Source organism: Corapipo altera, unplaced genomic scaffold (assembly GCF_003945725.1).
Source record: "Corapipo altera isolate COAL_440 unplaced genomic scaffold, ASM394572v1 112, whole genome shotgun sequence".
Classification (NCBI taxonomy): domain Eukaryota; kingdom Metazoa; phylum Chordata; class Aves; order Passeriformes; family Pipridae; genus Corapipo; species Corapipo altera.
Window position 1 is genome coordinate 2,307,081 of NW_020884899.1, and position 22,139 is coordinate 2,329,219.

At 37.9% G+C, this 22,139-nt stretch overlaps 1 protein-coding gene across 13 annotated transcripts in view; it reads left to right on the top strand.

The window, feature by feature from the left end:
- FUBP1 (far upstream element binding protein 1) overlaps window positions 1-22,139 on the top strand; it is a 33,377-nt gene that overhangs the window by 2,135 nt on the left and 9,103 nt on the right. The window contains exons 3-22 of one of the 13 annotated variants that reach the window (XR_003528620.1): window positions 1,046-1,084; window positions 1,430-1,469; window positions 2,220-2,269; window positions 2,361-2,432; window positions 2,681-2,738; window positions 3,755-3,917; window positions 3,997-4,095; window positions 4,182-4,283; window positions 4,951-5,053; window positions 5,138-5,238; window positions 5,826-5,967; window positions 7,113-7,273; window positions 8,048-8,202; window positions 8,287-8,366; window positions 11,117-11,245; window positions 11,878-11,952; window positions 16,017-16,162; window positions 16,554-17,809; window positions 18,689-18,736; window positions 19,669-21,308. Coding sequence is in view for 6 of the 13 variants with exons in the window: in XM_027649139.1 (XP_027504940.1) it covers window positions 1,046-1,084; window positions 1,430-1,469; window positions 2,220-2,269; window positions 2,361-2,432; window positions 2,681-2,738; window positions 3,755-3,917; window positions 3,997-4,095; window positions 4,182-4,283; window positions 4,951-5,053; window positions 5,138-5,238; window positions 5,826-5,967; window positions 7,113-7,273; window positions 8,048-8,202; window positions 8,287-8,366; window positions 11,117-11,245; window positions 11,878-11,952; window positions 16,017-16,162; window positions 17,712-17,750 (1,754 nt within the window). In the remaining 7 variants the exon portion in view is untranslated. Of the gene's footprint in view, window positions 1-1,045; window positions 1,085-1,429; window positions 1,470-2,219; window positions 2,270-2,360; window positions 2,433-2,680; window positions 2,739-3,754; window positions 3,918-3,996; window positions 4,096-4,181; window positions 4,284-4,950; window positions 5,054-5,137; window positions 5,239-5,825; window positions 5,968-7,112; window positions 7,274-8,047; window positions 8,203-8,286; window positions 8,367-11,116; window positions 11,246-11,877; window positions 11,953-16,016; window positions 16,163-16,553; window positions 21,309-22,139 lie in introns of those variants that run through there. The other 12 variants (XR_003528615.1, XR_003528621.1, XR_003528619.1 and 9 more) reach the window with 12 other exon arrangements.

A 22,139-nucleotide genomic window follows, 5' to 3' on the forward strand; every position in this document is an offset into this window, starting at 1 on the left:
ATCAGGAGTTCTTATGTCCTGCAATAAAGTTTTTTTTTTTTCTATTGAAGGTGAGGTTTTTAATATACAGAAATGAGCTAATGATGCTTCAGATGATATATGTAATGTATTCTTTTTATTTTATGTGTAGATGGCTCTTGGACAAGTCCGAGCAGTACAACACACTGGGAGGGAATGCCCTCTCCTTTTAAAGGCAGGAATTTTTATTTATTACCTGTGTTTAGTATGTAAACATGACATAAACTAGTGGATCTTTCTGGATCGACACAAATATTTCTTGGAATATGTGTCTGAGTTTTTGCTGCACATAAATTATGGTGGTTCATGTAGCCTTTATTTTGGGGTGGGAAGGAAGCATCTGAAGTCTGTCTTTTTAGATACAGGTTAATGATGCCTTTTATTTCTCTACTGTGCAGACAGGATTTGGAGAGTAGTGATGTAGTTGCTTGAATCTGCTTTTTTTTGAAGTTTTGTGCTATGAAATGCTTGATATTTGGGTAGGAATTTCATATCCACACTCAGATTGAGATTGCATTGCCATGTGATACTGTTGTATTTTCAGATATTTGATCTAGACTTGTGGTCATTGTCAGAAAATTTTTTTTTCTTTTAAGTCATTGTTGATTTTTGTATGGATTTGATTTTTTTTTTTTCTTTTTTTACTATAGAAGCATCATTAGCTTGAGCAACCAACAGAGCTCAACTTTGTTCCTTGTCTTAGTTGAGTTTCAGTGACTGGGTATCTGAGCAATCTGCATACAGCGTGTCCTGAAAGCTGCCTTTTGTTAAACTGCTGAATAGATACATGGAAAAACCTAACATCCTTTCAGCTACACTAACCAGTGCTGAGTGTCCGTGAGATTCTTTCTTTTATTCAGATGATCAACTCCCTGAAATTGGAGGAAAAAAAAAAAGAAAGAAAGGAGAAAAAAAAAAAAAAAAGGAAAGGGGGCTAAATACACTGGAAATTACAATTCACACTGAAACGTTTGAACACTTGTTGAATTCCTTGGCAAAAAAAATTTAAAAAATCTTAATTTTGCAGATCAACCAGATGCTAAGAAAGTTGCTCCTCAGAACGACTGTAAGTAATTTTTATTTTGTTGTCAAAAAACCCTAAACAAGTGTAACATTGTCAGAACAAGAGTTTGAAAGTGTTCTGGTAGGTGGCACTTGAATAAGTAAGAACAAAAGAATGGCTGGGGGGTTATGTCTTATTTTGCAAAGCCAGTCTGCTTTGTAGAACTGACAGTGGTGTCAGTTTTAGCAACAGTTAATGTTTAAATTTGGGTTTAAACCTGTTGATGGGAATTCTTAAAAGTCATCTTGGACAAAATATTGATACAGTTAAGTTTTATTACCAAAGCAGAAGCTTAGTTGTAAACTACACCACTTGTTTGAATTTAATTTGGACAATATTTGTTTATAGCTTTTGGAAATCAGCTACCACCGATGCATCAGCAACAGAGGTAAGAGTTGCACTGCATTTTATGTAGAGTTCTTGTTTTTACTGAAATAAAACAATTTCGAGATTTTTTTTCTGCAAGAGGGATACCAACTCTGTGTTTGTGTGATCTGTTGAAATTTAACTTCAGCAAGTCCTAAGTCAGACACTCCAAATGCACCTGCATTGCTGTTTCTCTCTCTTCACAGCCTAGGCTGGGTATCAAGCTTAAGGGAAGGAAAAGATGTTGCTGCTTTTTGGTACTTGAACCATAGGTAGCATAACTGGGAGTTGGAATCTGAAGGGAGAGGGAGGGACACAATCTTGTAAACAAAAAGGATTGTTGGTGGACTCAGAACCAAAAAACCATTCTAACCTTACACAGAGGATTACTCAGCTACAGCTCAGCGGTTTTCTCCACTCCTTTCTTGCCTGAACCACATCCCACTATTATTCTTATGGTTTGGCTGGGGATGCTGCCATTTTCAGCATACTGCAGTGCATGTGCAGATGAAACTTGAAATGCTCCAGTGACCTTTTCTGTACCACAATAAAGGGATGGGGTTGATTTGTGTTACACTTGAACCTTTTGTGTTGCTTCTGTGCCTTGTCAGCTTAGGCAGAACTGTGCTTGCAGAATGACTTCTAAAGCTGATGGGAGGGTGATGGTGGGGGTAAAAGCTTTCTTAAGAGTAATGGGGGGGGATATATATAAAAATGTAGCACCCCTTTGGTCTCTGGATGGTCATTGTCTTCTGTTTAACATTCTCTGTAGGTCTGTGATGACAGAGGAGTACAAAGTTCCAGATGGGATGGTTGGATTCAGTAAGTAGTATGGATGTGGTCCTGTCTATAGTGCAGGATGTTAGCAGGTGCTGTTAATACAAATAATCTTTCTGTATTTTCTTTCTTCAAGTAATTGGCAGAGGTGGAGAGCAGATCTCACGCATACAGCAAGAGTCTGGCTGTAAAATACAGATTGCCCCTGGTAACTATTTATGGGTTTTTTAATTTGTTTATTTGGGGGGCGGGATGGTAGAAAGTTCAGAAGAGTTCTCATTGTTTTTAAGTCCCTCAGCCTTCATTTAAGGTACACTTTAATTGTTGTAGTTGTGACTATCATGGGATACACTGAATATTCTGCTTCGTTGACGTTCCAGTAGTTTGCATGTTATGATTAATTTCATAATCTTTTTCTGACTTTACTGACAAGTTGGTTTTATTTAATGACTGCAGATAGTGGAGGCCTGCCTGAAAGATCATGTATGCTAACTGGAACACCAGAGTCTGTTCAGTAAGTAAAACAAATTCTGTGTGTGCATGTTAGGTTGTGCAATACACTTCATTTTTTAGATTAGAATGTAATACCCATATAATGTATGTTTTTCCTCTACTGAAGAGGCAGTTTGATGACAATTAAATGTATACACGAGAAAAAAGGCCCTTAACCTGTGGTCAAATTTCCCAGCATACTTGGAATTTTAGGACAAAAAGAATGGAACTTCAGCTTGAATTCAAGTCCAGATCTTGTTGTAGATAATAATTGCATAACCGTGCACTGATTTCAGTTTGAGAAAGAAATGTGTGGATGTGTATTAAAAAGAAATGTATGCTGAAAAGAAACTTGAAGACCAACTTACAGTGGCTTTGCTAGGAAAGATGTGAAGTGTAGTGGTATAATTATTTGTGTTAGCTGCTGCCACTTCGTGTTTCCAGGCAGGGCCTGCAGCTACATGTTTTCCTTTGGGAAAGTAGGTGTCATCCTCCTTTTAAGTCTCAGCCAGGCACCCTGCCATTCATGAACTCAATTTTCATTGTAATTGTAATTTATTCTGCTCACATATTAAAGGGAAGAGTTCTTAACTGATGTTAGTAAAATCCTGATGACAGTCCCCTGATGGCAGCTGAGTTACACATGTGGTGAATATATACTTACTTTTGTCCACTCTTCTGGTGATGGTTACAAGTGCAAATGTCCTTACTTGGCATGCAGCAGCTTTTTCTCAGAGTTAAGCTTTGATTAGTGTAACTATATTCAGGGTGATGGTCATGTTTGGAGGAAGCTTAGTTGAACTTGTCTGGTAAAGAACCACCTTTTGCATTCTCGTATTGGGGTGGTTTTGTTATCTTGCAGTTAGTTCTTAAGTTACTGCTGCAAATTTGTTGAGTTTGCCTCATATTTCTTAGTGTTAGTAAGCACATTTTTTTGACAGAAACTTCTCAGATCAAAAGAATTTCCAAGGAGAATAGGTGTGGGCAAGTGATACTTGCAGGAATAAGTTATTTATAAATATGGGTTTTCTTTCACAGATCAGCCAAAAGATTACTTGATCAGATAGTTGAAAAGGGAAGACCTGCACCTGGCTTTCATCATGGTGATGGACCTGGAAATGCAGTCCAAGAAATCATGATTCCAGCAAGTAAAGCAGGATTAGTTATTGGGAAAGGTGGAGAGACAATTAAACAGTTACAGGTATATATGTATCTTTTTTAAAATATGATGGTTTGGAATCTGAATTTCAGTGGGTATTGACCTCCCTTTTATCAAATAGGAGCGAGCGGGTGTCAAAATGGTCATGATTCAAGATGGACCCCAGAACACTGGTGCAGACAAGCCCCTTAGGATAACTGGAGACCCTTACAAAGTTCAAGTAAGGAGTCCTTCCCAGTCCAGAGCATTTTTAAATCCATTCTGGTGTTGCAGTACCTAAATGAACTTTGCTTCTTCTTCTTCTAGCAAGCCAAGGAAATGGTGCTGGAGTTAATCCGTGATCAAGGTGGCTTTAGAGAGGTGCGCAACGAATATGGGTCAAGAATAGGAGGAAATGAAGGGATAGACGTAAGCATGGTTGAAAAACTTGTTCACTGTATTTTGAGATGTTAACTTTCAAATGTTAAGCTGGGTAATACTGCTGAAAGCTCTTAATCAGATTTCTGAAGTGGTGGTGGCATGTGAGTATGACTTGATCGTTGCTGAAGTTACGGCACGACCTGGTGTGCAGCGTTCACTTCACATTGCCAGCTGTTCTGAACAGTTTAAGCTGGAGCTTGTCAAATAAGCAAGTCAGTTTTATGGCCAAGTATATAACCCTGTAATGTTACCAAAATTGGAGTTTGGCCTTTATATAAGGATATTTAAGTTCACCCGTTATGCAAGTCACAAGCTAATAAGGAGAGGCTTAACGTTTCATCTGCTGGAATCTGCATTTTAGACACCTTATAACTTTTTTTGTTATTATTCTGATATTATTCTGATATTATTTATAATATCCCCTGCAGTTGCTACCACTATGAGAACTTGTAGTACGTAAGATTGCTTTGTTTTTTAAACTGTAGTCCAGTATTTGCTAGACTTGTGACTGTTAAAAAATAGACAGTTGAAAAAGCCTGAAGTGGCTTAGGTCTTGCCCTGGTTTACTATTCTACTTTGTAACCCTTTCATTCTGTGAATTTGGTAGGAGTATCTGCATCAACAACATCTTGCTTTGTTTTGGTTTTTTCTTAAGGTTCCAATACCACGATTTGCTGTAGGTATTGTAATTGGAAGAAATGGAGAGATGATAAAAAAGATCCAGAATGATGCCGGTGTTAGGATCCAGTTTAAGCCAGGTTTGTGACACGTTCTTAAGTTGCTGTGAATTGACTGTAAATTTACTGGATTGCATTTACTGCAATAGTTCCTTTTTATTCCAGATGATGGAACAACTCCAGATAGAATAGCCCAGATCACAGGGCCTCCTGACAGATGTCAGCATGCTGCAGAAATTATTACAGATCTCCTTCGCAGTGTTCAGGTTGGGTAATGTTATTGCAAATTTCAAATCTCCTGCCCACCTTTTGAAAGGCCTAAACTTTTCAGAAAGTGTGTGTAACGAAGGAAATAGTTTAATGATGCCATTTGAATCTGCTTCAAAGTTTGGTCTGGAATAGGAATGTTTGCTTTTACAGTTACAGTTTTGCAGGTGATGAGACTGATTCAAGGTCTTGGCAGTTCTTGATGTGGCTGGTTTTAGAGCTGCTGCTTCTGTTGTTTTGTGTTAAGAGCTAACATGGTGTTACTTTGGGTTCTAATTGGTGTTCAAGCATTTAAACCATCTTGTGTTCTTAGATGAGCCCCACTGCTGCATTTACAGAAGGCAGACAAAAATTCCATCTTTGTGCATATGAAACTCTCTGCTTCCTTCGATATCCTCTCATCTTTCATGTGCAGAGTTCAACAGAACGTCTTTTAAACGTAATTTAGGTCTTCCAAAAAAAGATACTACTACAACTATGAAAACTATCTGAGTAGTGAATCAGTTTTTTCTTTAGAAATGATGTGATGTAACCTGTTGGCATTACTTGTTACAGAATATGCTCATTTCTTGCTACTCTTTTTTAGGCTGGTAACCCTGGTGGCCCAGGACCTGGTGGTCGAGGAAGGGGTAGAGGCCAAGGCAACTGGAACATGGGGCCTCCTGGTGGATTACAGGAATTCAATTTTATTGTCCCTACTGGCAAAACTGGATTAATCATTGGCAAAGGCAATATATCTTATATATGTGTATATGTTATTAAAAAACCACTCAGCTTTTCTATTTGTACAAGTGCCATACTACAGAGATGTGTCAAGTGTGTGTAGATAATTTACACTAGAGCAAAAGAGTGCTGTTAAATCATAATACTCCTTTCAGATTTTCCTCACCAAAACATAACCCTGTACTTTAAAAATCAAGGGGCAGTCGATGTATTGAATTTATCAAACCCTTTTTTTAAGTACAGGCTTACATTGGTAGCATTTGGTAGTTTCTTAGGTGATGTATCTTATAATTACCTTGTGTTTGATACTGCATGATAAGCCAAGTGTTCCTGAATCTGACTTACTCCTAAAACTAGTTTTCACACATTTCAGTGAAAATCTTTTACAGTGAAACCCTGTAGCAATTTCTTCCATATCTGTGTTCATTAAAACAATTCTTGAATTTAATTTTAAAAATAATTTACCATATGCTTCAAAAGGAAACACTTGAGTTCATCTTAATCTCTTGTTCATAGTGGGTTTTCCAGGCACAGCAAATGGGCTGACATAGATCAGTTCTTGACCTGGAAGGTTGAATTTTTTTTAATTTTAAATGCCAAATTAGCCTTGTTTTGAAAATGTTGTGTATGCAAAGGGTACATAAAACATCTCTGGATTGTGTAAGAGGAGGAGCCAGTTTAAGGAATTTAACTTTCTGCTTTTAGTGCACTGCAAAAATTGTGGACTTCACCATCTGGTCTTCTACATGTTTTTTTATCATCTGTGCTTCCTTACTGCTTTGTAGGGAGTTGAGGTTTGAAGTTTGTCTTTGCTGATAACTCGTGTGTGTTGGTTGTTATTCGTGTCTAATCTCACACATTTACATGAACAAAAAAACCAGACAACAGTGTAGGAATTCTTTGCTGTTGTTTCTGAGTAAGGTTATTGTGGTCTCTATTTAAAAATATAATTTATTGTTCCTAGTTTATTGCAATCAAAGCTCTGTACTACACTGAAGAGGCTTTTTAAAATTGTTAGAATGTTCTTGTACAGCTTGTAAGAATAGGCACCTTGTCACTTCTTTGTCTTCAGCTTCCATGCACTTTCTGTGATTTAAATCACTATTTTCTGCTTTAATGCACATCATAAAAACTGTATGTTGCCTTGCAGGTGGTGAAACTATTAAAAGTATAAGCCAGCAGTCTGGTGCTAGAATAGAACTTCAAAGAAACCCTCCACCCAATGCAGATCCAAACATGAAGATGTTTACTATCCGTGGAACACCCCAGCAAATAGATTATGCACGACAACTTATAGAAGAAAAGATTGGAGTGAGTGTGACTTTTCTTCCCTTTCACTTCCAGTTTAATCAGAAAATAAATTGGTAATAAAAAATTAGAATCCGTATTTGGATTCTTTTGGTGCATAAACATAACTTAATGCACCAGAAGAAACAAAATCTTGAAATGGAAATGGTTGGTTTTTTCAGTGTAGTATGGTGTGGGTTTTAATGATGTGTTCTTGAATATGCCCGTTTCGTGAATATGAAAAATTTGATGGGTTCAAAGATACCAGTGGTTTTCTAAAAGCCACTGAATTGTGTCTTTAGTTTCTGTCTCAGTATGTTTAAGTAAAGTTTTAATCCAAGTTTACACCTTCAGTTCTATTGCACTTTTGTTTGCATATAGTCAAATGTACTGGTGGCTTTTTGTACCTGATGTTACAAACTAGTTTAATTAGCAGGATTGGTCAGATTTAGGTGTATTGGTTTGTTTTAAAACTGGTAGTCTTGTATTAGTCTGGGAGGGGTTTAAGACAACCTGTGGAAAAAATCCATCTTTTATTTGTAAAATTCTTTACTTCCTCAAAAAAACTGAAAGAAATGCAACTCTTTAGTTATTACTGCCACAGCTGCTTTAAAGTGTTCTCTTTAATTAGCCCCAAGTCTAATTAATCTTAAAATTGCCTGTTTTCAGCAGGATTGCTATTTAACAGCAGTCAGATCTTTTGGACTGTATTCTTAGTGTTCAGATAAATGCTTCTAAACTGCTGAAAAAAGGAGAACCTCAAGGTTTATTTTCATCTCTGTGCTGTTCTTGTTTCAGGGTCCAGTGAATCCCTTGGGTCCACCTGTTCCCCATGGACCTCATGGTGTTGTTCCTGGCCCACATGGACCTCCTGGCCCACCAGGTCCTGGTGCTCCCATGGGACCATATAATCCAGCTCCTTATAATCCAGGGCCCCCTGGCCCTGCCCCTCAGTAAGTCCTGCTCCAGCCCCCTTCCTTCTTGAGGGTGACCCTGGCTCTGGCTCTCCCTGATGTGTGTGCCTTGCTCTTTTCCAGTGGTCCTCCAGCTCCATATGCTCCACAAGGATGGGGAAATGCTTATCCACACTGGCAGCCACCAAACCCACCAGATCCAGGTAAGGAGTGGCACAGCTGCTCTGCAGGGTGGGTATCCTGGAAATCCAGCCCTTCTGTCCTTCCAAGTGTCACTGCACAGCTCACTTGTGTCACCCTGGTAAATCTGAGCAGCTCCTCTCTCAGGCTCTGCTTTACTGTTTGTCACTGTACCTGTGTTTTACACTTCCCACACGTTGCTTGTGAGATGTTGAAATTTGTTAGAGTTGGAATATGCTTTTTTTTACAAATGTTATTGATACTGCATCCCTGTTTATGATACTTTTTGCAAGAGTCTTGGTTCACTGGTTTTGTGCAGTTCAGTTTTCTTACAGTTCCTGTTTTTACACTGAGAATGTGTTTTCTTTCTCTAATAGTAAATGACTTTGTGTTTTATTTTACACAATCTCCCTGATCTGTCTTTGCATAGTTTATGCTATATGATGTTTTAGCTTCTGTTGACCTATGAGGATTGCTTCTCAGACTCTGATACAGGTGTATTTTGTTGAGTCCCTGTTGAACTGCTGTTAATACAGTAAAACTAGTCAGGGTTGTGTATTTTGAACTTTTGCTTATAATAGTTCTGTATTTTCTTCTGAAACCCATCAATGTAGAATTTATTTCTTCTATTTCTGATTATCTTTGTCAAGACTGGGAGTTTTTACTGAATTATAACTTCCCAAAGTTGTAGTATCCTGCTTTTCTTAAAGTTTACATCCTTTGGTTGGACTAGAGCATGTGGGGGAACGGAACTGCAGCCACAGAAAGCATGGTAAGGTAGATGCTTGAGTCTGTTGTACCTCATTTGTTTGAGGTGGAACTTCCCTCAGAACTTGAGCCAAAATACCTCAATTTCATTTTTGTTATAAATGGAATCAGTATTTTTGGATGAGCCACTGTTCCTGACACAGGTCCCATTAGTGGAAAAGGGGAGGATGTCTGTCACATACTGTGTCTTTTCAAAGAACCATCTCTGGCTTCACTTACCAAGCTTTTGCAAAAGGTAGCTCTGCATGCATTCAGTTAGTATTTAAAAATGCCTATTGTCATTGTTTAAAGTCTCAGCATACCAAAAGTGTCATTTAATGCAAAACCACTGCTGAAATCTTAGACTGTTTTGAATCACATTTTCAATTTTTTACAAAGTAATTTATCTACATAAAGATGTGTTAGAAAAAATGGCAAATACTCTCTTAATGTCACCTTGATGATTTTGTAACAGTTTTTTTGATAAATACTCATCCTAAAAATCTAATGAAGTTTTCCTATGTGCAGTTGAAGTTGGTGTTTCTTTTGATAAGTATTTATTTGGATGAATTTTCTACAGTTTTCACTTAGTTGCTCATTTCAGTGTAACAAATGGGTTGTTCTAGTATTTTTTTCAGAGGTGCTTTCTCCAGAGCCATGCTTGTCACGTGAAAGTGGAGCTAGTTACTACAGTCAGATTTCTTTGGAAAGTTAATGAATCCTGCTCTTTTGTTCTCCCACTGTAGAGGGGAAGGAGGGGGGGAGTCGAGCAATGGCTTATTTGATATTTGCAGGTAACCTTAGAATATAGTACATGTTAGTTTAAATCCACTGTTGTTGATGCAAGCAGTGTAATTTAAAAAGGAAATAGTGTGTTAACATTTTTTTCTGTATGCTGATACTACTGTGTGCATTTGAAGTGGTTACATCTGACTTTTGTCGCAGTATTTCGTTTAACATTAATTTTATTGTTGTGGATTTCTTCTTGAATGCCTTTTTCAGGGGATTTCTTCTTTTCCATTACTCACTGCCTTACCTATTTTGTGTTTGGGGAGGATTATATTTCCATTTTCATATATAGTTGCTCTAAAATATCAGTTATATCCATGTCCTTATGTGAAATTCTCTCTTCATTTGGCTGCATTTATTTGCAGAAATAAATACTCTTTATGAATGCAAGTATTGTGTGCAAAGATATGATGGTTGGGTAAAACATTATGTTCTCTAACAGTAGATTTTCAGGTGTTGTGGGTTACCAGTCTGGTAATGTAACCAATGTGTGATTCAGCAAGAATAACCCATTCCTAAAGGCTAAATGTGAAAACAGAGAAATAAAACTGTAGGAACCAGCATCATTGGCCTGCCTAGGTGTAGATAAAAATAAGGAACCGTGGGGATAGCTGCAGAAGGTGCAGATGTCGCTATTATTTATTATACTAAAAAGCTGTAAGTAAACAGTGATGCTTAATAGCCACGTGTGGGGATTTAGGTTCTTAAACATGCTGTGTGTTTCTGTGTTTGCCTGTGACCTTAAAGTTAACTGCCATGCATTGCAGATACCCAGTAAGCTTTGTATTCTTCTGTTTCAGAAATATGTTTTTGGCATGCCTGCTGCACCGGTGCCAGTGTCATTAGCGTGAGGTTATAACCAAAGTAAAACCACTGAAATTGTTTGGTGCCAGAATGATTCATTGCTGATTAACATGACTGTTTAAATTAAACCTGCCAAGTCTGTTTCTGCTTATCCCATTGAAAAAGTAATGAATGGCATTGTAGTAGTAAGGGTTCTGAAATAATTTTATCTTGCCAGCCCTATGAAAGTACACTTTGCACAGTTCACTGTTCTGAAACCTGAGCAAAAGTTTGTGCTAGAAAGAAAAAATACTTAAGAGATGTACATGGTTATTTTGTTTAGATGGATTTTCCCTTGGAGGAAAATAAGAGTGTGTAGGACAGGATTAATTGAGGGCAGCATTCTGTTCATAGTAGTACTACTTTTATAAATGTTTCTGTTCTGTTTCCATAGGTAAGCCAGGAACAGATCCCAATTCAGCAGCGTGGGCAGCTTATTATGCTCACTATTACCAGCAGCAAGCACAGCCACCTCCTGCAGCCCCTCCTGGTGGACCAGCTACCACCCAAACCAATGGCCAAGGTAACTGTTCAGTCAGATGGACACATTTCTCATTGCTGCAGCTCTGAGTGCCCAGTTATTTTTTACTGTTGTCTTCATACATTCGATCCATTTATTTAAGTAGCTGTTTTCCTTTGAAAACTATTGCTTACAGCCTTCACCAGTGCTTTTCCTAATTTCAGCAGTAGTAAGGGTAATGTATTTGTTTTGCAATGTGCTCCAAAGACAATTTTGCCACATCTTGGGCTGGTTTAATGACTACACAGAGCAGTCAGTCATAACTAAAAATTACTGTCATTTGCTTAAATAGTTGCATCACTTCCATTGGGTTTAGGACAATTACAGTTGTGGTATTTAGTTGTGTTGTTATAACTTATGCCTGGATGAGGCTTACCACTTGAATTTTGGGTAGTATTTTGTGTTGTGAGTGATGTGCACTTCCTGAATCTTGAAAACATGCTAAGCACTTTAAACATTTCTTTGTGGTATCTTTTACTAATACTTTATGTTTGTAGTAGCTTCTGCCACAAAGGTTTGTAGTGTCAGATTTGAGTGCTGTCATCTGGGATTGTTCCTGAAAATTTCAGTTGCTGATTTGTATGTGTGAAGCAAACCCCAGTAGTTTTAGTTTAACTGGTTTTAATGTAATTCAGGAGATCAGCCAAATCCAGCACCAGCAGGGCAGGTTGACTATACCAAGGCCTGGGAGGAGTACTACAAAAAAATGGGTAAGTGTGCAGGGGTTTTTTCCTGTTGTTGTTTAGTGGAATGTTTTAGGAGGCTTGCTTGCTTTTTTACCACAAAAAAATTAAAATGCACAATCCCCATGTCTTCTGAAGTGTGCACTGCTGAAGGCCCTGCTGAAAAACAGACTCAACTTTCATGTTGTGTTTAAGGCATTTATTGGTACTAATGCTTAGGAATGGCTTCACAAAAATACTTCATACTTACTGAGATGTCTGTATTTAATCCTTGGGGAACAACATCTTTTAAATGCCTCAATCTGAGTATTTCAAAGTATAGTTTCTAAGTTTTGGAGTTGAACTTTGATCTACTTTGTGAAGCTGTTTTTCTTGTTTGGCAGCTGTCTCCTAGTGCTCTTCAGATTACCTGTGATTTTTCTTGTAACTTGCTTTCTGTGTTCCAGGTTACAAACCCATCATAATTAGCTTTCATTTATATCTAGTGCTTTTTTTTGTAAATAGCATTAGCTTTGCAGCACTTCAGAGCTGCATTTAAACTGCAGGTTACATGTTGTTGCTAACTTTTTTCCTCAAGTATTTTGCTTGAGTTGACTTACCAAAATGAAATCAAATTGCTGGTGCAGTTGATTATTTGCATTTAGATTTAATACCATGCTTAATTCCTCTTAACAACTTTCTGCCATGTTCATCTTGAATTATTTGCCAAGACGTAACTGTGTCTTTATTTTGACACAGCATAAGTGGTGAAGCAGAAAATGTATGTAATAATTATTTACTTCAAGAACTGTGGATCAGACCAAGAAAATTCCAACAGAACTCCCAAACACTTGATCTCTAAGATGTGATAGGCCTTTCCATTTTCCTTCCTGGTTCAGTTAATTATTTATTTTCTCTTCAGTGTTCTGTCAGTTCAGGTCACATTCTTAAACTCAAAGTTGTGGGTGTTTTTTCACTGTCTTTTTAAAAATAATGTAATTTGTTGGCAGGGGCTCCACAATCTTTCTAATTTGCTATCTCTGGAAAGCAAAGTCTGGGTTGCACTAGTCTTGCATTTGCTCTGATTAAATCATAACTAGTCAGAAGGTGTTGGGATAGTTTCTGGGAGCAATTCCAAAAAGGAGTGTAATTCAAAAAAAGAAAAAATTACGAGATAAAAATAGTTGCTCTTAAAATGCAAAGTTTAGAAAATGCCAATACAGTCAAATGAGAGGACAAACACGAGGCAGTTCTGATCTCAGTTTCTTTTCTAGTTTGGATTGAGTTCTTGGCCTGAAGGAGAGCTCTTGATGTCTGGGGTTGTATAACTTGGCTGTGCAAATCATGAGAGCTTTTGGCTTCAGAGCCTTGAGAGGGTAGATACCACTTCTCTTAGGATCCACTTAAAAAAGAGGAATTCAGCTCGAGCTGTTTAATGCTAAATGATGCTACAACAGTATTAAGCAGCAGAAGGTCAGATGAACAGGAAGGCTGTCCCAGCAGCCACGTTCATGTGGTCTCTGAGCTCTCAGTGCTGTACATGGATCCTGTAGATGACCCAGACTGTTTGCTTTGTACCCTACCTCATAAATCAAGAAAATGTCTTTTAAATCTCCCTTTAGTATTAGCAGGTCACAAGGCAGTAATTTAGCTTTCAAAGACATAAAGATGCTGTTACCTTGAGTTGGAGACATGGCATTTTTATTTTTCCATACAAAATCTGAAATAAAGATGGTGTAACTGAACCATAAAAATGTCTCAAGAATAACTGTTCCTTCTAAACATGAAGTCATGTTTTAGTAAATTATTTATATGTCTCCATTGAAATTTGTAAATTTATCATTTCAAGTCATTCCTATATATTGTGGGCTTGACTTATATAGTTAAGGGATTCCATAATAAAATAGTGAAATTGCTCTTAAAAGTTTCCTCATGATTGTAGCTGGAATTTCGATGATGTTGAGCTGTAAAATCTGGTGGCATTTTCTTTCTCAGCCCTCCTTGAAGGGGAGTTACTCTGTGTTTCTTGTGTTTCCTTTGTCTGTAAGTTTTTCAGTGTAATTTGTTGATTTGGGTATGAACAATATCCTGTTCCAGTGCAGTTCTTGTACTGAAGGGAGGTTTGGACTAAGCTGCTGAGTTCCATGTGTAGGTTCAGAAGTACCTGTACCTAAAATATTAACCCATTTCAGGACAGAAGTCAGTTTGAAATCTTGGAGTAGATGTTAAATTTGCCATATTTGATTTATTACTTGAATTTCAATGCTGCCTTGAGAAAGTTGGGTGAATGTCAGAAAATTCTTGAGTTGTAATGCACAAAAATTCCCTTTAGCTTTGACATCCAGCTGTGCTGACAATAAGTTAAATGTTACAGTTATTAAATTAATAGTGAACGTGAGAAAAGGCTGTCCTGGGATAATTTGTAATCATATTAAACATCATTTTTGTTACAATAGCATTTCTGATTAATTACTGTAAGTTGTGGTAAATTACAACTTTTAAAATGCGCTTACGGCTCTAAAGATTTGGAGAAATTTAAGATTTTCTAGGAAAACAATTGCTTTACTGTGTAACCCCAAAAAAGATGGATGGGTTTTTATAACTTATCTACATTTTAAGTGGAAAAATTATGGAAGTTGTGTAGATGGTTGGAAAGTGGAAGGTTGTGTGTTGGTGGCTTCCAGGACGGTGCTTTGCCAAATGTTCACATCCTCTGCTCACACTTGGTGTGTTTGAGAGGGTTGGAAGTCTACACGTGATGGGGAGTGTGAATAGCTGGCAAACAGCTTTATAAATAAGAATTAGATAAAAAATGGTGAAGAGAGTGGTGCTAAGTGGGGTGCATTTGATGTTTGTGAAGTTAGGGAAAAAGGAGGTAAAGCTGCCTGTGACAAATACTCCTTGGCAGAACAGCATGACTGAGGTCCTAAAAGGTTGGCTGTGATTCTGTTTGGGTTTTTTAATGTGCTGCAGAGTCCTGGGGTATCAATGTGTCAGTGCTGGAGGTTTTAATCTGCCAGTTGGTTTTGTTGCAAGGATCAGCAGTTCTGAGCTGTAAGCCTGGGAGGGTGTGTGCACATTGTGTGCACTGTTATTTCTGGAGGATTGGAGCTTCAGCAGAGGTTGGAAGGAGAAGTTTCAGGACTGTGTTCTGTGCTGGAGTAAATGTTTGCAAAAATTATTGCTCTTTTTGAAAAATGTGATCTGCAGTGTCCCAGCCATTGGACGAAGGATGCCAGAATTGTGGGAGTGTATGAACTGGCATCTGCTGAGCTTGTGAGTGCAGCCTGTAAAGTAAGGTAAAATCAGGCTAGGATGAGTACAGAAAGTTTTGCCTCTTTATGTGTGTTGAAATGCTGCCATTGCTCAGATCAGCAGGCTTTGAACATTCATGAGTGTGAATCAAGAGGCAGAAAGAACTGTCCTCGTGGTTCCTCAATGGAATCATGCTGGTGAGGCCACCCCTGGAGTGCTGTGTCCAGTTCTGGGCCCTCAGCTCAGGAAGGACATTGAGGGGCTGGAGCAGGTCCAGAGAAGAGCAATGAGGCTGGTGAAGAGACTCAAGCACAAGTGCTGTGAGGAGAGGCTGAGGGAGCTGGGGCTGTTTAGCCTGGAGAAGAGGAGGCTCAGGGGAGACCTCCTCACTCTCTGCAACTCCCTGACAGGAGGGGGGAGCCAGCTGGGGGTTGGTCTCTTTTCCCAGGCAACCATCAGCAAGACAAGAGGGCTCGGTCTTCAGCTGTGCCAGGGGAGGTTTAGGTTGGATATTGGGAAGAATTTCTTTGCAGAGAGGGTGCTCAGCCATTGGAATGGGCTGCCCAGGGAAGTGGTGGATTCTCCATCCCTGGAGGTGTTTAAGATGAGACTGGATGTGGCATCAGTGCCATGGGCTGGGAACCACAGCGGGGTTGGATCAAGGGTTGGACTTGATGATCTCGGAGGTCCCTCCCAACCCAGCTGATTCTGTGATTAAACAACAGCATGAGCCGTTAGGTCAAAAGAAAGCAGGCACAAGTTCATTCAGACTGCTTGGAGGAATATTGCTGGGTGAGCTTTGTCAGGCAGCGAGATGTTGAAGTTTGCAGCACCAAAGGTGTGTTTCATGCCCTCAGGTCAGGCAGTTCCTGCCCCGGCCGGGGCTCCTCCGGGCGGGCAGCCGGATTACAGCGCGGCGTGGGCCGAGTACTACAGGCAGCAGGCAGCTTACTACGCCCAGACCAGTCCCCAGGGGATGCCCCAGCACCCTCCAGCGCCACAGGTACAGTGCTCAAGTGTTTCCTGCCTGGCTTCTGTTTCAGTGGTCGTAGATATTTTTTTGCATGTCTCCTGCTTTGTTACTTTCGGAGTATGCATCTTTGTTTCTAGCGAAATAGCTCTCAGAATAATTAAGTAGATGACTTTGTTTACCTGGTAACTTGAGTTCTGTATCTATCCATATGTTTGGTGATTATGTTTTGTTGTTTTTTTTTTTAAAAAAGAAAAAAAAAAAGAAAAACTTTCTCCTCCCAGGGTTTTGAAAACCATGCAAGAAGCCACCACCATTTACATTAACCAATTTTTCTTTCTTAAAGGCTTCACTCCTGAGTTAGCTCGATTTAAAGGATTTTCTTTAACTTTTTGTGTATCTCTTATGTATTTCTTCTGCACAGGGCCAATAATAAGAAGTGGACAATACAGTATTTGCTTCATTGTGTGGGGGAAAAAACCTTTGTTAAATGTATGGATGCAGACGCCTTGATGAAGATCTTAATTTTGGTTAAAAAAAAAAAATAGTGTTTTTGAAAATGTACAAAATATCTATCACTACTGATAGGAGGTAATATTTCTGTGTAGAAATGAAAAAAAATGGTTTGTTTTTAGTATTAGTGTAGATGTACACATTCCAGCAAATGTATTTGCAATTATGTGGTCAATGCTTTGTGATATAAATGTACTTTTTCAATGTATACTTTATCACTTTTAAAAATGCCTGTTTTGTGCTTTACAATAAATAATATGAAACCTCCTGTGTCGGTAAGTTGGATATGTGGGTACTGCAGAATTATAGGATTGATTTGCAACGCTGAATCAAGGTACCTGTACACAAATGAGTTGGTTTTTTTTTTTTTCCCCCCTGGTGAAACCTTGTTGAGTTTAAAAACTTGTCGTTAGCATGTTTTTCCCCTCTTGCAGAATAGTTGTAGATGGAGGATCTCTTTTCATTCATTGTATTTTGCTGCCTAGCACCAGTAATCTTGATACCTTAATTTTCTTTCTATTTGATTCCAACTGCATGTGTTTAAGAAGGTGATCTTTTGGCATACTTCCATTGCATTAACAGTGAAATTTCCTTTAGACATGACCACTGTTTCAGACCTGTGCAGCTGCTGTAACAGATAACTTTTGTTTTTTAACGAGTACTTCAAAACTGTTCCTGCATAACTATTTTATGGATTTTTTCAGACTAGTTATAAAACTTACTTTTAAGTGTAATGTGCTTAAGCCTTCAGTTTAAAGTAGTCCACTTCAAAATGCAGTGTAGAAAGTCAATGTGGTTTGCATAGTAGCTAGAAAAATTGCATCTGTCCTTGAAACGCTGTTTTGTTTGAGTGGTGGGAGCGGTTGAGAACTTCCTGCAGAGCAGATAACTTCTGGTTTTGTAAATATCCAAGTATTTGAATCGACTGATTATTTTTCTATATATACTTGAAACTTCTTATTGCTCTAATGCTCATACTGAAAAGCTGATTCTCTTGAAATCCTATGTTTGCTCTTTGCATCTGTTAGATGACATGCACTACAGTCTGTCTTGCCATTGTCTGTTGAAGTGCAGGTTTGATCCAGCCAGTATAGAACTAGCTCTATAGGGGTGAGGAGGACTGTGCTGTGTATCATCCTTGATTGTTCCTTCAAGGAGCATTGCACTGTAAGTACATCAGAATGACAAATTGATGAACTGCAACAGTATCTTTTTGTCAATGTTCCACATAATGCAAATGCCGTACTTGTGTGACTATTATGCTGGAATACAGTGCTGATATCTTAGGAAATCATAATTGCTTCTTAATTCAGAACCATAGGTTTGCTTATATATATATATATATATATACATACACATAATATGAGTTTTGTGGGTAAGTATTCCTGAAACTTTTAGCAATAGCTAAAGAAAATCATGTTTCTGTTTATCTGAGTAATAGTTTTTTTCATTAGTACTCCTGAGACAGCTGTCATTCAGTGTTTTAAAGTTTGCATATCGTAACATTGAAGTCTTTGGAACCACTTGTTAGACAGAAGTTGTCTTTGTCTTCAGCCAGTTTGTGGATATGTAGTGATGTAGGTATGTTTTAAATAATTCTGTAACTGTTAATTGCTTTATTTTTTTGGAACACCATATTGCTTTGAGAATAAATTTTTTTAGGGTGGCTGCACAGAGAAGTAAAAGTTAAGGCTTGAAAACTGAAGTAGTTTATTCAGGTAATCAGCAATGTATGTATTGTGCTGTAGAAATAGAAGGAATTATTTTTATCCCTTTTAAAAGTAGGAATTATGCTGGTAGCTTGCAAAAGGCTAGGACAGTATTTGCTATCTTTAGTGTAGGGCATTAAGTTTAATAGTTGAGGTATTTTGCATGGTATTTTGTAGATAACCTTACAGAATGGTGCATTTATTATGTACTAAACTGAGCAAAAATTAAATTCACTGGATTCTTTATCAGTCACAAAATGGAGGCTGTTGATTTTGATTCATTTAAGGTATAAAATCTTTATTAATTGCAAACAGTGCAATTATTTATACTTCACAGTGCCTTCCCAGACCTTCCACCTTAGGTTCTGCTGCAAAAAAGCAACAGGTAAGCACAACCTAAGGAAGTATATAAATTAATATATTTCAGTACATTAATGTTGTCCCTGTGAGATCTTTGTGGTTGTGTATTGAAAAGCAATCTGCTGCTTCCCCAAATGCATTGTTATTCACGGTTCCATTTCAGTGGAAAGTCTTAAGTTTTTAAACAACTGTTTATATTTCTAGGTAAATATGTATTTTTTTTCTTTTTTCTTGTTTTTTGTTTTATTTTTTAAAAAGATTATTAGATTGCAGTAATTGAACTTGATCAGAATAAGTAATTTTTGTTATTTTTCCTCAAATAGCTAATTGTCGCAATTAAAGAATCAAAACCTTTAAAATATGCAGGAATTACTTTGGTTAGAAATGTCAACAGCCTTCACAAATGTTTTTTTATAATAGGGCACTATTCCCACTTAAACCCATCAGACCTAATGTAAAGAATATGACTCTTGTTGTTATCACTGAACTCGATAACCTGTCTTACAGTTACAGTGTGTTAGTGGAATCTTCAGATAACTTAGTTTGCTTATTCATACTTGACATGGTAGGAAAACAGATTGTGGAGTTTGAGATCAGTATGTTTTATAACTGAACAAGCATGTGCACCAGTTAAATGTTAACAGTACAGCAAATACTGTTTTATTGATATAGCAGTCAGTGTATCCTGTTTCTTGATACTTTAACTGAATTGCTGTATATTTTGATAGTATAAAATGTTATATGTCTTACAGATGGTCTGGTACAGGTTTTTGTTTCGAGTTTTTGTTGTTGGTTTTTCTTTTTTTTTTTTTTTTAGCTTAACATAAAGCAGCATCTTAGGAGTTTTTTTGTTCATTATTCTGTTTCTAAAATGTGCTGCTCCTCTTTCAAAAGTCCTGCTTATCTGTTACATCAAAGAAAAATATTCAAAAATCCTGCCTTCATTTTCACACACAGTGCTGAAGATGCTGCAAGCACCAAATCATAGCTCATAGAATCAGGTCCTGAGATAGTTACTACCAGTAAAGAGGAATCCTTTGAGTGTATGCCATTGGTGAGCCGATGAGCATGGACCATAGAAGGGCTCCATGTGGAAGGTAAAATTGGCAAAAACATAACAGATTTGCAATGTATCCCATACATAATGGTGTAGGGTATAATTTTTGTTTTGATCACTTTTCATTCTTTGAAGTATTCTTTGTTTGACCATAAATGTTCCATAATCTGTTACTTTTTTTTTTTTAACTGTGATTGAATAATATAAACCATCTATTTTACTTTATATTCTTCTGAACAGCCAAGTTTAATTTTTTGAACTAAATTAATAGTTGTGCTTCAGTTTCTCAAGCCACTTAGTATTTCATCTGTAGTTTAACGTGTAACTTCATTTTTTGACATGAGAAAAGGTTAGGTGTGTGTTCCATTTAGAGTTTGATACTGTGAATTTAGTGTGGGGATGAGTCATTTGTTCACTTCCTTTTTACATGGTACTTTTTTCTTCAACTGTTACTCCTGAAATACCTTGAACAGTCTTTCAGCTGTTAATTTAGCCTGTGGGAGGAGATAGAGAAGAAGCAGCTGGTGTGTTGGGATGTTGGTGGTGTGTGGAAGGTGGGCTGTTCTCGTGTGCAGCATTTGAGGTGTATGACTCCAGCTCTCTCACTGCTGGCCTTACAGCCACGCTGCTTTGTGCTAAGATAGTGTTTATTTTTCACCTCTGTCTCCAAACTCATAGTTCTTGGGAGAACAGGAGATTATTGGAGCTCTCCAATAGCCAGAGAGAGAACTGGCCTTCCTCAGAAACGCAGTGAACTTGTCCAAAAGGTGTCTGGAAATGTTCCCCACTTAGCCCAGCCCCACCCTTTAGTGTCCCACAGATGCAGTAGAGTGTGAAGTGTGCAAAGCTGACAAAGCAAGCATCATTTTCCAAGTAGGAAAAGCATTTTTGTATCGCTTCCTGCAGCCTGTACTTCATCAGGACAGAAACCAAAATATCAGGTAGATAATCTTGAGTGTAGCTTGATCATAAGCCATCTCCTTCACTTGTCCAGGCAGACAGGATCATGACTCACTTGCACAGCCTAATCTTGAGATATTGCATCTTTTTCTGGTGGTATTTTGTTGGATGGCAGAAACTTTCTCCCCTGTTCTCTTCCAGAGTAATTCTTAAGTTTTCCATTGCATGCTAAAAGCTTTTTTTATTTTGCTTTTTTTTTCTGGAAGTGGGGGGAGGAAGGGAGGACTGGGCTTTTCAGAAAGCATACAATTGCCAGGATTCCCTCTTCCCTAGTAATAGCCTGTGAAACTCTCATGTGTGCACAAATATTTCTCTTGCGTGCATGTGAAATGCCTTTTCGTCCTGAGAAAAGTGTTCTCTGCAGAAACTACCCGTGTGTAAAAAGAAGATTGGCTTTAAAAGGCAACTGTGATGGGAACAGTGTCTTAGGGAGATGCAGCTTGGACTTGAGGTAAATTGAATGCTTTACAAAAATGTGGTTTTGAGCTTGCATTGACATTGTATGTAATATGGGTACACATTAACTGTATAATGGTTTTTGTATGGTTTTTCTCAATAAATGTAAACTGATGGATAATAATAGCAATGTTTTTGTCTTTTTTATGCTCCTGTCCCTGCCTCTGTTAGTTTGAAATAACAGCTTCAGAGGAAAAATACTGCAGCAATTAGTAACTCTGTGAATGAGCATCACCCACGTGAACTGAAGGAAAATCTGTTTATATGGCTATTAGGGGAAGTACTAATTGAAAACATCAATTAGTGCAGCTCGTTACCATTTTTTATGGAGGCAGAAGAGTGAATTCCAGTAGGGAACTGGACAAAGAGCAGCAGGATCTGCCACAGGGAAATTTCTTTTTGAAATGACTGCAGAACTTTAATTTACTGCAGCTTGCCTTGTCTTTATGTCCAGGCCTGTACATGTGTTCTTTCATTTAAAATGTGACTATTGTTTTGTAAAGTTACTCCTAAAGAAGCTGAATCTGGTTCAGATGGTGTTGGCACAGTGACATCAATGTTGATGTCAAGAGGTCTTAGAGAAAAATAGTCCAGTAGCCTTAAGACAGTGTTTAGAGATGGGGCAATAAATTTATTGCAGTAAGATTAAGAAAACAGGCACTTTCTGAAAACTTTTTTTCTTAAAGCTTGTTTCTTTTAAGCTTAAAATACGAGACAATCATAAATGTCACCAACTGCCCCTGCATCATTTAATCAGTGAAAAAATCAGAAGTTTTCCAAGACAGTTGTTGGTGTTATGAAGAGCACTACAAACCTGAGGGAGATGGTTTTCCTTTGGGATTATCATCTGCATGGGTTGGGCAGAGCACAGCAGTTTAAATGCAAACCCATTTTAAAGCAAGAAGTAATGAATGCTCTTTGGGAGAAGGCAGCAGTGGTGAGCAGTTAGGTAATC